Source organism: Carettochelys insculpta, chromosome 2, assembly GCF_033958435.1.
Source record: "Carettochelys insculpta isolate YL-2023 chromosome 2, ASM3395843v1, whole genome shotgun sequence".
Classification (NCBI taxonomy): domain Eukaryota; kingdom Metazoa; phylum Chordata; order Testudines; family Carettochelyidae; genus Carettochelys; species Carettochelys insculpta.
Window position 1 is genome coordinate 157439475 of NC_134138.1, and position 14323 is coordinate 157453797.

At 43.1% G+C, this 14323-nt stretch overlaps 1 protein-coding gene across 1 annotated transcript; it reads left to right on the forward strand.

The window, feature by feature from the left end:
• Positions 1-5912: 5912 nt before the first annotated feature.
• LOC142008294 (uncharacterized) lies at positions 5913-7814 on the forward strand. Its single transcript, XM_074985474.1, is given in 1 exon segment — positions 5913-7814. A coding segment is annotated over 1 exon segment (1902 nt).
• The last annotated feature ends 6509 nt before the right edge of the window (positions 7815-14323 follow it).

Genomic DNA, 14323 nt, shown 5'->3' on the forward strand with positions numbered 1-14323 from the left:
AGTGTAATAAACTACTACGCATCACAAGTCCTTTCTGATTTTTCTGTTGATGCTGCCCCAAAATAATAAATACTAGCATCGGTGTCCAATATGAAAGAGTTCTGGAAACACAGAGATCAACACAGGACCAGTCAGCTGAGACTTTTTGAACTCTGCAAATGCTATATCATGTTTTTCCAACCACTGACATGATCACCTGTGGAGCATATTTGAAATATTGGCAAACTGACCAATAAATCGCATGCAGAGCCCATTAAAACTCTGTATGCCAGTAAGTGACTGGAGAGTTATCTAGCTCTCTGTAGACTAAATTTTCATTTTGCATGCAGAAATACCCTCCTCATAAATTTTTTGCCCGAAGTAGATGACCTCTGTTTGAAACAGCGCACATTTCTTTCAGTTCAGTTCCAAATTAGCCTCCTTCAGTGTATCACAGGATGGTTTAGTTCCTGCTCAAATTTTTTAACAAGCACCAGGATATCATCTAGGTGGCAGATGGACTGCAAGGGACATACCATTCTTTCTCCATTAGTCTCTGGTGCATTTCTCAAGCCAAAACAATTCTAGCTGTGACTACCCTCTTGTGAACTGTAATGTATAAAAACCTGATTGGACCTGCCATAGCATTCAGAGAGACATCAATTTTTGGAAATGGACAAGCATTCTTTAGAGGAACTTCATTTAATTTCTTGCAGTTTACACAGAATCCGGTGCTGCCATCCTATCAAACTATGATGAGGCCTAAGAGCTGGCTGAAGGCTCAGTTGTTCCTGCCTCTTCCCTCTTTGCTACATGTAACAAGTAAACCAGAAAAGTTTGTTGGACTGGGGCAGTGTCTAGAGAGGCCCCTCCCTTTCGGAAAGGGCATGTTAATAAGGTACTTTGGAACAGCTTGATGAGGTGCTGATATGCATATTCAGTGCCTCATTAGCATAACGGTGGCCAGGCACCTTCCAAAAGTACTGCTGTTGAAATGCAGACTGGCTGTATAGACGGGTGCTTCGCTATAAGAGCCACACTTCAAGATTCCCTTATTCCCAATTCATTTTGGGAATGAGGTAATTTCGAAGTGTGGTCCTTAGTTCGAAGTGCCCACATCTGTACAGCCAGTCTGTGTATTTTCAAATCGTTGCTGGCTGTCATTATGATAACAAGGCACTGAATATGCATGTCAGTGTCTCATTAACCTGTTGTGATGTGCCTCATTAACATGCCCCTTCCGAAAGGGAGGGACATGTGTAGACACAGTCTGGGAGAACAACTCCAACAACTCCTGGCTCCTGACCAGAAAGTCTTTTAGACCAGCTTAATGTTTCTCATTTGAGTGTACAATACTGGATGGGAAAAAGCCCAACAGAAACTCTGGAAATTCATCTTCTTCCCTCGCATAGTTTTCCTTTGTGGTAATATTAACCAGCTCTAAAGGTTCACGTTTTGAAATCTGGGCCCCAATTTTTTTTTTTTACTATTTGCTGTTTGACAAAAAAAATGTTGAAAATAAATAGGGATTAGTTCTTGTTTCAGATCCACAAGAGCTTGGCCAACTAAATATTCTGCTGAGACCCTGGATTTTAAGACAGGTTTCAGCCACTCCTTATATTTCCTTTGCTGTCATAAAGGTTTCTGCTTTCTGGTGGCAGGACACGTCATTCACTGCAAACTGTCTAATTTTGCATTCATGTGAATAGAATATTTGGTCCAAAAGTGATCAAATAGCCCAGTCACTATCACTAATGGTGATAAGCAGGGCTTGGTGTTTGGTATACTGGGACCTCAGACTGCTTGTCATGAGCAAACACTCGTTAAAAATCCATTAACTTTTTATTAAAGATGAAAAAAAGAAAGTTAAGAGTTCTGAAAAGTAAAATATTGTTAAGCTTTCAATCTATCAACATATCTTGTTCCCTGTCTCTTTAGCTGGAGACAATTTTGGGCAGGAAAACCCTCTTGTCTGACAGCCTTATGGCCTATGGTTACACTACAGTGCTCTGTCAACAGAAGTCACTGTCAGAAGAGATTTCCTGGCAAAACTTCTGTCGAGAGAGGGAGGCCACATACAAAATCCAATTGGAAGATCCCTCTGCTCTGTCTACAAAGCAGCCAGACTGCCCAGTCACTCTCTCAACAAAACAGGCACCTGGAAGCATAGCAGACAGGGTTGCCCATTGTTCTGGGTTCCCTGTGTGTCAAGAGAAGATCCCCCCAGAGCATCCAAACATCACCCATCCCCTGTGGGCAGCACCATGGGCTGCACATGTGGGGCTTGGCTCAGGGAGGGCCAGGATGTACCCAGCTGTCCTGTCACCCATGCGGGACCCATCTGTGGCTGGCCACCTCACCTGAGCTGCTAGCCCATTGGGTGGGGGAGGCACAGAGGGACAGCAGTCAGCCCAATCCCTAAGACACCACAGGGTCCCTGTGTGGCAGGGCGCACCATGTAGGGTGCACAAGTATGAGCTCCCAGGACAGCCCCATCCCATGGCCTGAGGGTAAGGGCTGCTGCTTGTAGGTGGTGGTGAGGAGGCAGGGATTTGAGGGCTGAGCTATGGGGAGTACTCACCATCTCTCCTCTTCTTACAGCTGTGCAGTCTGAGGGCTGGGCCAGTCCCACCACAATGCCAGGGCCAGGCAACCCCATCCTGATCCTGGAGCCAGCTAGCTTGGAAGCAATGCATTAGAGGTCCAGCACTTCACCACCTCCACGGCAGGCCCGTGGCCAGAGGGGCCATTGCAGGGCAGAGGTCAATGCCGTATGTGTGTATGCATCCACATTCCAGAGGCAGAATGAGCAGCAGCTGTGGGAGGACCAGAAGTGGTGATGGGACTAGACCATATCACCACCATCTGGAAGGCCAAGGAGGCCCAGGACTCTACAGCCATGACCCCCACAGCTCCCCTTCCCCCTGCTGCAATTTCTCCCAGTGCCCTGTCCCTCCTGGCCCCATACCCCAGGTGGTGCTGCAGGCCCTGCAGTGGGAAATGGTTGGAACCCCTGCACCCCAGCCTCCTCCCACTCTGCCTGCCCTCCAGGTGTCATACCTCTTCATGTTCCCAGCCCCAATCAAGCCCCAAAAGGGACCCTGAACCCACCAGAGGAGGGGATCCCATGGCCAATGCCACTTGGGGTTCAACTCACCTGTGGGCTCACAGCCCTCCAACCCATCCCTGGACTAAAGCTCCCTATCCCCCATCCCAAGCCTGCCCTCCCCGCTGTACATATATCTGTAAGTAGTTGGTTATGAAAGCAAGGTTTATTAGTAAAATTTATGTTTCCACCACCTCTGTTTCCCTCTTTATTGGGAAGGGGTTGGGGGGACTGAGGGTGAGAGGGAGAGGTGGTGGTGGGGATGGGGTAGGGCTGCAGACCTGAGGAGCCTGTGGGAGGTGTCCCGGGGAGGGTCATTGATAGACTAAGGTGAAGCTTGCTCATATGGTCTCCCAGATGCGCAACCCAACCCTGTGCACCTGGAGGGCTGTAGCTGCACCCAGCTGCTCATAGGCACCTCCAGGGTCTGTCCCAACCCTGGGATGAAGGCCTTCCCCTTCCCCTCCACAAGATAGTGGAGCACGCAGCAAGCGGCCACAATATGGGGGCTACGGGGACATTCTGCTCCTCCACATCCAGACACATCAGGAAGCAATAAAACCTTGCCTTCAGGTGCCCAAAGGACACTCAACTGGGTTGCATGCTCGGTTGAGGCAGACATTGAACAGTTCCTGGGCAGGGTCCAGGTGCCCAAAGTATGGCATCATGAGCCGGGGCAGAGTAGGTAGGTCACCTCCCCCACCATAAAAAGAATTAGAAGTTCTGGGGTACCTAATAGACTAACAGATGTTTTGGAGCATAAGCTTTTGTGGGCAAAGACCCACCTCATCAGATGCAATGTAGTGGATATTCCACATTTCATCTGATGAAGGGTGGCTCTGCCCATGAAAGCTTATGTTCCAAGACAGCTGTTGGTCTATAAGGTGCCAAAAGACTCTCATTGTTTTTGTGGATACAGATTAACATGGCCACCCCTCTGATACTTATCTCCCACCATGTACAAAGGTATGTCCACATCCCCAGCAGTGAGCTTCTGGTGGGGGTCATAGGTGCCTGTCCCCATCCTTTGGCACAGGCCGGAGTTCTGGAACACCCTGGTGTCATGGGTCTGGTCCAACTGCCGAACATAAATGTCCAGGAACTGTCTGCAGTGTTCCACCAGGGTCTGCAGCACAACAAAGTAATAACCCGTCTAATTTACGTACTGTGCTGCACTGTAGTTCAAAACCCAGATGAGGATATGGGTCCCATCTATCATCCGAAAACAACTGGGGAAGCCAAGGGTGTTGAAGCCAGCCATGATCTCATCCAGGTTGGTGATGCACATAAGTCTCCAGAACAAGAGAGTGTTAATAGCTTTCACTAACTGCGGAGAGAGAAGGCCAGACACATATATGAGAGACCAGGGCAGTGAGCGCCCCTGGGCCCTGGTGAGCTCCCCTGCCCTTTCCCATCCTCTTTCTCCTGGGCTTTCTGGGACACACCTCTGAGAGGTCACCCCCCACCCACCACCGGAAGCAGGACTGTGTGAGGGTGGGGTGGCATCGTCCCTAGCTCCCCACCCCCCTCACATCCATGGCTCCACTTGGGGGGGACTGGTCCTCCCTCCTCAACCCTGTGCAGGCTTGTGGCCCAGGAATGACTTCCCTGCATGAGGACAGCCCCAGCCGTGAACCTCCCAACAATGAATTGGTTGCCAACAGAGTAGTGTCTGTCTGGGGCAGCCAGCTTCCAAAAGGTGATGGCTATCCACTTCTCGAGGAGGAGGGTGGGCCACATGCATGTGTCCTGTTGTCTATGGGTGGGGCAAGCCAGGTGCAGAGCGCTATGAAGGTCTTCTAGCACATCCAGAAATTCAGGAGTCACTATTGTTCATCCCATTGCCCCATGACCATCCAGTCCCACCAGTCAGAGATGGTGGTGTACCTCCAGATCTGCCTAAGCACCTGAGGAGACAAGGGCAGGTGGGGCATGGTGGGCGTATTCAATGGAACAGATGACAGGCATGTCCCCCCAGATGTGGTGGAAGACAGCCATAATGATCACTGGCAGTGCCTGAGGCATCTCGTCAATGGCCCAGGGTGAGCCTGGGGACTGTTCTGGCATGTTTGTGGTCAGGAAAGACCTGAGTCTCTCACAAACAGCTAGGGAGACCTGCAACAGCTTTGCTTTCCCTCAAGGTCCTACTGCTTTCAGTACTGAGTGTTATAAACAGCTGTAAAAGAACCAAACATACTTAGTTTAAACAAAAAGGCTACACTGATATAAATTTCTTCCAGAAGTCACATTGCCTAAAAACAGAAGTCCGGGATCTGGAAATTAAAGAACCAAAAATGGCTTGATGGATATTAGATCTACCTAGGAGGCAGAATAACAAGGGCATAGGCTATTTCATTCACCACACCCTTTCTGGATTCGTAGGCTATGTCTAGACTACAGAGTTATTCTGGAATAGCTTATTCTGGAGATTTATTCCAAAATAAACTATTATGGAATAATGCAACCACACTACAGTGAAGCCCCAACAAAAGCAAAACTTATTATGAAATAGTCGCCTATCTGGGATTAGAGCTCCTGGAAGCAGTTCTTCCAGAGGCTCTAATCTAAAACGCTATGTCTGAAGTTAGCCGAACTCTGCCTTTGCCGGTCCAAAGCCCGGATGAAAAAGGAGGAAGGTTGGACATTGGGCTAGCAACCCAATCCCGTAAAATCTATCAATCGCTACAGAAACAAGTGCAACCAAACAAAATAAACAAAACCTAATTTGGCACGAAGTTATCAGCTCTTTCTCTATGATGGCGCTAAATGAAAGCCGAAAGGAATTCAGTGCCTGATGGAGAGTTCAATCCTAAGTGCCAAAACCACGATGAAAGTTGGAACCTGGAACGTACGAATATTATACCAGTGTGGAAAGCTAGCACAGTTACTTCGCGAATTTGACAGCTACCGAGTGGACATTCTAGGCATTAGTGAGATGAGGTGGTTAGGAAGTCACAGGATACTCAGTGATGGAAAGACCATTCTATACGCTGGAAATGATGATCAACATGTGCCCGGTGTAAGTCTGGTACTCAGCAAGGATGTAACGCAAGCATTAATTGGATGGAAGCCCGTGAGTGAGCGCATTATCACAGCAAGGTTTCAGTTGAGGCATGCAAAGACTACCGTGATTCAAGTATATGCACCAACTGAGGATGCCGACGAAACTGAAAAAGACGCATTTTATGACCTGCTGCAAGAAACTAGCAATGGTGTCCCCAATCACAACATGAGGCTACTTAGGGGCGATATGAATGCACGAATAGATAGCAAAAGACAAGGTTGGGAACACGTGATTGGCTCGTACGGATCAACGACACAAACGAGCGATAAAGGAGAGCGCCTACTGCTGTTCTGTACTATGAATAACTTGTGTATTGGAAACACCTATTTCGCACACAAAAATATTCAGAAGAAAACATGGTAGTCTCCTGATGGCATCACTAACGAAATCGACTATCTCTGTATCAGCAAACGCTGGCAATCAGCGCTGTCAGATGCAAGAGTGTATCATGGAGCCGATATTGGATTGGACCATCATCTTCTGATGGCATTGCTTCACCTTCGCTTAAAAAGAAAAAGAGAAAGGCAACCACTCTGGTCCTTCGCAGTTGAAAAGCTGAGAGATCAGGCCATGGGTGAACAGTATAAGCTCAAACTCAAGAATCAGTTCCAACAAATGCGCCGTGAAAATGAACTCGAAGACCAGTGGACGCAGTTCAAACAAGCAGTGACTAAGAGAGCGGAAGAGACGATTGGCCAGAGAAGAGGCACGCAAAGAGAGCTCTGGATACAAGACAGAACCTGGCAACTGATAGATGAGCGTAAAATCACGAAACAGCATAGAGACCAGGCAAAATCGCCAAACAAGATAGCAGAGGCTATTGCAGAGTACCAATTGCTGGATCGTCAAGTTAAGAAAAGCTGTAGGGCTGACAAAAAAGAATGGTTGGAACATAAGGGTGCTGAAGCAGAAGTAGCAGCTAAGAAATGTGACACCAAGATGCTGTATTGTATTGTCCGAGAATTAACAGGTACAAGATGCAATTCCAATGCTCCTATCAAGGATAAGAATGGGAAGACCTTACTTACTAAAGAAGAGCAAGATGCACGCTGGATAGAGCACTTCAAAGAGATATTAAACCAGCCGGCTCCAGCCACAACCTATGATTTTAGTAATTCCAATCCTTCTGACGAACTAGAAGTAGACCTAGGTGTGATCAAATTTGAAGAAACTGATAAAGCCATTAGATCGCTGAAGAATAGCAAGGCCTCTGGTCTTGTCCAAATCACAGCCAAATTGCTAAGGTATGGGAGCAACAATGTCGTCCAAGAATTAACGGGGTTGTTGAACTCATGCTGGCGAGCAGAGTGTGTCCCAAGTGATTGGAGGAAGGGAGTGATTGTTAAGTTACCAAAAAAGGGGAACGTCACCGATTGTAGTAATTGGAGAGGCATTATGCTCCTATCAGTCCCGGGCAAAGTGTTTTGTATTGTCCTGCTCAGGAGGCTTCTGGCCACAGTGAATAAGACATTGTGGGAGGAGCAGGCTGGATTTCCACGTGGACACTCATGCAGTGAGCAAATTTTCATGTTGCGCAACATCATTGAACAGAGTATTGAATTTCAACAGCAGCTGTCAATAAACTTTATCGATTTCAAAAAGGCGCTTGACAGCGTACGTAGAGAGTCATTGTGGAACATAGTACATAGTTATGGTATCCCATAATGCTACATCAAAACCTTCCAAAATCTCTACCTAAACTCCAGTTGCTGTGTGAGGACTGATAGTGGTATGACCGATTTCTTCAATATTGATTCTGGTACGGGGCAAGGGTGTTTTCTACCACCATTCTTGTTCCTTTTGGCTGTGGACTTCATTATGAGGAAAGCAATGTGCAGGATGATTTTGGTATCTCTTGGGAAAAGCAGTGCCGGCTCACGGATCTGGACTTTGCCGACGATATCGCACTGCTTGCAGAAATGGGCGAATGCTTGCAGGACATGACAACAAATTTAGAAAAAGAAGCAGGTAAAGTCGGGTTGAGGATAAACAGCAATAAAACAAAGGTAATGTGGATTGGAAAAGCTCAGGCAAACACGCCAATAGTGGTTGAAAGTCAGTCCTTAGAAGATGTCCGGCGGTTCACCTATCTCGGCAGCACTCTGTCCAATGATGGGGATGTCGAGGCAGATGTCAACTGCAGAATCGGGAAAGACTCGGCCGTGTTCCAAAGACTATGCCCAATTTGGTCTGCGTCAACAATTGGCCTTGCTACAAAGCTTCGATTCTATAGCACTGTTGTCATGTCCACTGCAATCTATACCAGTGAAACATGGAAAAACACTGCAAGAATATCACATAAAGGCTACGTCTACACGTGCACCCAACTTCGAAATAGCTTATTTCGATGTTGCGACATCGAAATAGGCTATTTCGATAAATAACGTCTACACGTCCTCCAGGGCTGGCAACGTCGATGTTCAACTTCGACGTTGCTCAGCCCAACATCGAAATAGGCACAGCGAGGGAACGTCTACACGCCAAAGTAGCACACATCGAAATAAGGGAGCCAGGCACAGCTGCAGACAGGGTCACGGGGCGGACTCAACAGCAAGTCGCTCCCTTAAAGGGTCCCTCCCAGACACACTTTCATTAAACAGTGCAAGATACACAGAGCCAACAACTAGTTGCAGACCCTGTATATGCAGCACGGACCCCCAGCTGCAGCAGCAGCAGCCAGAAGCCCTGGGCTAAGGGCTGCTGCCCACGGTGACCACAGAGCCCCGCAAGGGCTGGAGAGAGAGTATCTCTCAACCCCCCAGCTGATGGCCGCCATGGAGGACCCCGCTATTTCGATGTTGCGGGACGCGGATCGTCTACACGTCCCTACTTCGATGTTGAACGTCGAAGTAGGGCGCTATTCCCATCCGCTCATGGGGTTAGCGACTTCGACGTCTCGCCGCCTAACGTCGATTTCAACTTCGAAATAGCGCCCAACACGTGTAGACGTGACGGGCGCTATTTCGAAGTTACTGCCGCTACTTCGAAGTAGCGTGCACGTGTAGACGCAGCCAAACTGAATGTGTTCCACCAACGATGTCTACGTAAAATCCTTGGTGTTACCTACATTGATCTCATTACTAACGAAGATATTCCATGAAGACGTGGTCTGCAGAGACTGCAGGATGTTGTGGCAGAGCGTAGATTGCGTCTTGCTGGACACACCTTGCGTCTTTCAGATAATCTTCATCCAAAGGTATCAATGCAATGGACACCAGCTAAAGGAAAGTGAAAAAGGGGAAGACCACTGAAAACGTGGCGAAGCACGGTTAAGAAGACTTTAAGAACATTGATATAACATGGGAAGAAGCGGAAACAGTGGCATCAGACCGAAATCTCTGGAGAGCACTTGTTGCCCAATGTGCCCAGATGCACAGGCGGACCTAAGTCTAAGTAAGTCTAAGAAGTTAGCCGAAGATGCAGGTGCTCTGTATTTTTGAAGATTAGGCACTCTTTATTTAGATTCCTAAAAACGCGTTTAGGAGTCCAGCTTTAGGTACCAATAAATGAAAAATACAGCCAGAAGTTGTTGTATATTGTATAGCTGGTAGTTACATTAGGTAATATATTTGGCATGTTCTTAAAGGTATATGCATAAAAGATTCAAAAAGTCTTACGGCATAAGCGTCATGTCCATTTTCTATTTATAAAGTCAGAATACACATAAATCGAGTAAACTATCTTCCTATTTTAGAAGAGAAAGTAAAAGACATATACTACTAAACCACAAGTGTATTTCAATTGATCCATTTTTTGGTTTACATGCTACTCATATTTAGCTCAATCAGCCGATCTTTCTTTGGCTAATCACCAGTACACCCACAATAACATATATTGTATGTTTTGTGAACCTAAACAAACTTGTAACATATCCCATATGCTTCATTATTCCACGTGACTATTGCAGTTTACCTCACAGTCACTGCTGGAGATTTCTGATGTTGAGAAGATATCTGTTGTGTGCATTGCACTTTTTACTATGTTATATGTAGAACTTGTGTTTATGATTATAACTTCAAGGTAATAGTAATTTTTTCTGTATTCTTTCATGTTTATATACTTACTGTGTAATAATGCAATGGATAAGTTATTAATGCACTGATTTAATTGAAAACCAGATAATCATCCTGTTTTTCCCTCAATGATTTTCAGACAGTGGTTATGCTGGCTCTGAAGACTTTAAATACTATAGCTGGCAAGCCACTGTAGTAGATACATAGACAGGAGGGTGTCAGCTTTTAATTGTAACTGTCTTGCAGAGCAGTGTTGTTTTAATATCCTGTATAGATTTTTATGTAATACACTTACTTGCAGGCAGCCCGAAGCAAGAATCAATTCTGTGAAGGATTCTTCTTTTGTTAAAAGCCAATCTTGTTTTAATGATGCATGAAGAAATATTCGAGCATTGACATTTTTCTGTCAGGTTTCTTTTGAAAAATCAATTAAGATAATACTGCTTTGACCTAGTTATCTAGTTAATGCTTATTAGGAATGTAATATGATTTACTGTCAGCATAATAATTTTTGTATCTTATCCCATTAGCTTGTGCATATTTCAAAGTGTATTACACAATGGTCACTTCTTAAAATGTAATGTAGCAGAATACATTAATTAGATTGACTGGGATCATTAGACAGAAACTCGCTCATTGGTTCCTTGTATCAAATTTGTACATCACCTCCATCAAGATAATTCTTTATTTATTTGTCTGAAAAGTGCTTCTGAGGGTGGTGGGGGAAAAAGAAAATGATCATGCTGAAAAACTTTTTTCATCGGTCAGAAACTATTGGCCAGCTACGAAGGGCTTTTGTTGTTGAGCTCTTCCTGGTTTAAATAATATATTAATTACACATAATGGTCAAACACAATAAATTATTAAGTAAATAGGTCTCTTTGAGATCTGGGAATGCTTAAAGGAATTTTGTCAGATAATGAATGCACCAAGAGAAGGGCATAATATCCCTCAAGAATCTTAGGAAGGTAGGCATTCAAAAATAAAATAATTGTTCAACTTATTTCTTCTGTTTGTACTAGTGTTAATGTAAGGGTCAATAATGGAGATGCATTTCTGTAGGATTAGTGAGAAACTATTGATCTCTACTCATTTAGTAGTTGGTGTTAACCAATAACCCAACTCTCTTAACCTTGTTAAGGAGCACAGAAATTAAATCTTCCCATCACTTTAATGGCAGCTGCATATCTTTCAGAACAATATAACAGAGAGCCACCATTTTACAAGACTAATCAACATGTATATTATTAATGGTCAGCAAGGAAGGATGGTAAACTATTTTATAGATTTTAGTGAAACTGAAATAAAGAAGTATGTCAGCAACAGAAGAAACCTGTGATGTCCCTCATACAAGAAATGTTTCTATTACGCCAAAGTAGTAGCCTTTATCTTTTGAGTGACTTTAAACTCTGAACATTAATGATCTATACGTCTGCATTATTGTCATTTTGTTTCTCTCTTGCCCAGGAGAATCTTTGACTATAAGGGGTATGTGATAAAAATCAGATATGATTTGATCTGCCTGTCTAAACCTGGAGCTCAGGTTCCACAGTGATGAACATGCTACCCACTCAGACAGAAAACAGAATATATGCACATTTTTAAAATGTCCGTTCTGCATATAGACTTGAGGGAAAACAATACACTTTTACAAATCAATATTTTAAAAAGTAAGAGAGCTGTAGTTAATGTAGGAAAACAAAGATTATAGTCCAGTAATAATGTGATCAGCATATACTATGCAAAGAAAACAAATAAACGAAACACATGACTTTATATTTGGCCTTCTATTCATTCTTTGATTTCATGTATTTTCTGTACATTCCTTTTTCATTGAGGCAGGGTGGCCTAGGTGTTGTCAGACTGTCGTACATCATTTGAAATTCACTGCTGTACAATTTGCATTTAACAAAAGTGACCATGTTCTATAGATCAACATTGGTGAATTTATGGTGTTAGTTTAAAGAAATAGTTGATCTGCTTTCTAGTAACATTTTAGTTAATTAAAACAGGAAATCAATGAGGAAGGACTTATCTACATATGGATTTTCAAACTCGGGTTAATTCTGTTACCTACTCATTTAAAGCAAGGTCTTTCAAATCATATTTAATTAGAAATTTCAATTATCTATACGAGTTCAAATTGTCCAATACACACAATTTATTCAAAACATGCAAGCATCTTATTTGAATAAGATGGCATCTTGCAATCATAAAAGATGGTAATAGTGACAAAAATGAGATGATTTGTATAAATAGAAAGTGGAAAAGCAGCACTGAAAGTAAAAAGAAATGAGTCAGGATGCAGATTTTTCAGATTGGCATTGCTTATAAGTCACAAAGGAGGCATGGAGAAAAGAACATCCTGATGCTATCAGTTACTCTTATTTGCATATAAACTCTAATATTAGAATTCATTTTTGAGCACGTCACTTTTTAGCTCCTAATTAATTGCAATGACAGCACTGTGTGTGTGTGTTTATAAGAAAGATGCTCTTGTGGGCTGAGGTTTTAATTATATTAAATATTAATCATGAACTGAAATTGGAAACCTTAAATTATTGTTTAATGATCATTGATCAAACACTTAATCAAGATAAAGAAAATTAGGATGGCAGACAGCAACATCACAATTTGAATTTTACATTATTAGTCTTCTGCCTAACTAGGCACTTTTCTTGAGTATCTGAACTGTTTTGCCTTTTAACTGTGCTTGCAGTTGCTATAGTGATGGCATAATTTTGTAATGGTCTAAAAATGACACTGGCATAGATACTGACAGATAGGAATTAATTCACTAACAAGTAATTATGTAGTGAAATGTTGACTGCCATGCAGAAGGTGCACTGTGACACATTTACTGTTTTTCAGGGATGGCAGTAACATTAGCGTTGGTCATTAGTGGTAGACATCTCAGTACAGTGTTGGATACAGACTTATATGCAGACCTATTTAGTTACCTGTGTGACAGCCTTGTTCAGGACACCAGAAACAGCTGTCCTAGCCTGTATGAGCCAAAATAATTAGGCCTGTCATCTTCCCGCTCTGATTTCCCCTTCAACCTGCTCCACAAAATGCAAATATTTTGCTTTCATTGTCACATTCACCTTGACATGGATATTGCTTTGGCGCATAACTGGATGAGATGACTCAGAATTTGCATTGTTCATTCTAATAAATTTGCTTCCCCTCTACCGCATGGCAGGACCCATCAGATAAAGTCTCCCAGAGTGTCATCAATCACCATCGCTGACAGACGGCTTTTGCCTTCATTTGTTACATACGAGAACATGCTTAATTATTTGTCCTGTAATTAGTTGGGAAAATGTCAGGAAATGTCAACTCTCTGTTCACTCTGGAAGGGCTCTGCTTGAAAGCCACAATGACTGAAGTGTCATTAATGCTGCCTAACAAGACGAGGATCAGCTGGGGAAAAGTGAAAGCTTCTAAAAAAGTAATCATGGCGAGTTAAGGAAAACTGCAAATCAGCACCAATAATAAGATGTGAATCCTATTAGCAAACAGTTATATCTTGTATCTGTTACTCTTCACAATAAAAATCTAAGCAAGAAAAAAAAACTGCGGGAACAAATACAGTGGGATCATGTAATTTCTGTCACATAGTCATTGGCATTTCCTAAGCCAATCATATGTATATATTAATGGAGGTGGCATCTAATATTTAATTTTCAGATTTGAGGTACATTTATGCAGCAGTATAATAAGCAATGGATATATGAAGGTATATATTATTTTTCATTAATCGAGTAGACTGAGATTACTTGAATATGAACATTTATTTTCTGAACTTTGAGCAAATAAGAACAAGAGGTAGTTAGTGTTGAATCTAGGAAATAAAAAATGAACACAAAATATATTTAGTCTGTATTTTTAGTTGCATGAAATAAGCAGTTGAACAGTCTTGTTTTTTTAAATGACATAGAGTACTAGGGGAGATAAGCTCTGTTTTCTGTGGTGAAATACAACGGTACCACCCCTATTTCATAGTTTAAAAGAATTTACTAATGAGATTAAAACCACATTTTTAAAAAAAAAATTAGCTATAATTCGATGTGGCTAAAGCATTGCTTTTAATTTTTGCATTGAAGGTTTTATAGGTCTATGGCTTTTAAGATGCTAAGAACACTAACTATATCAGTT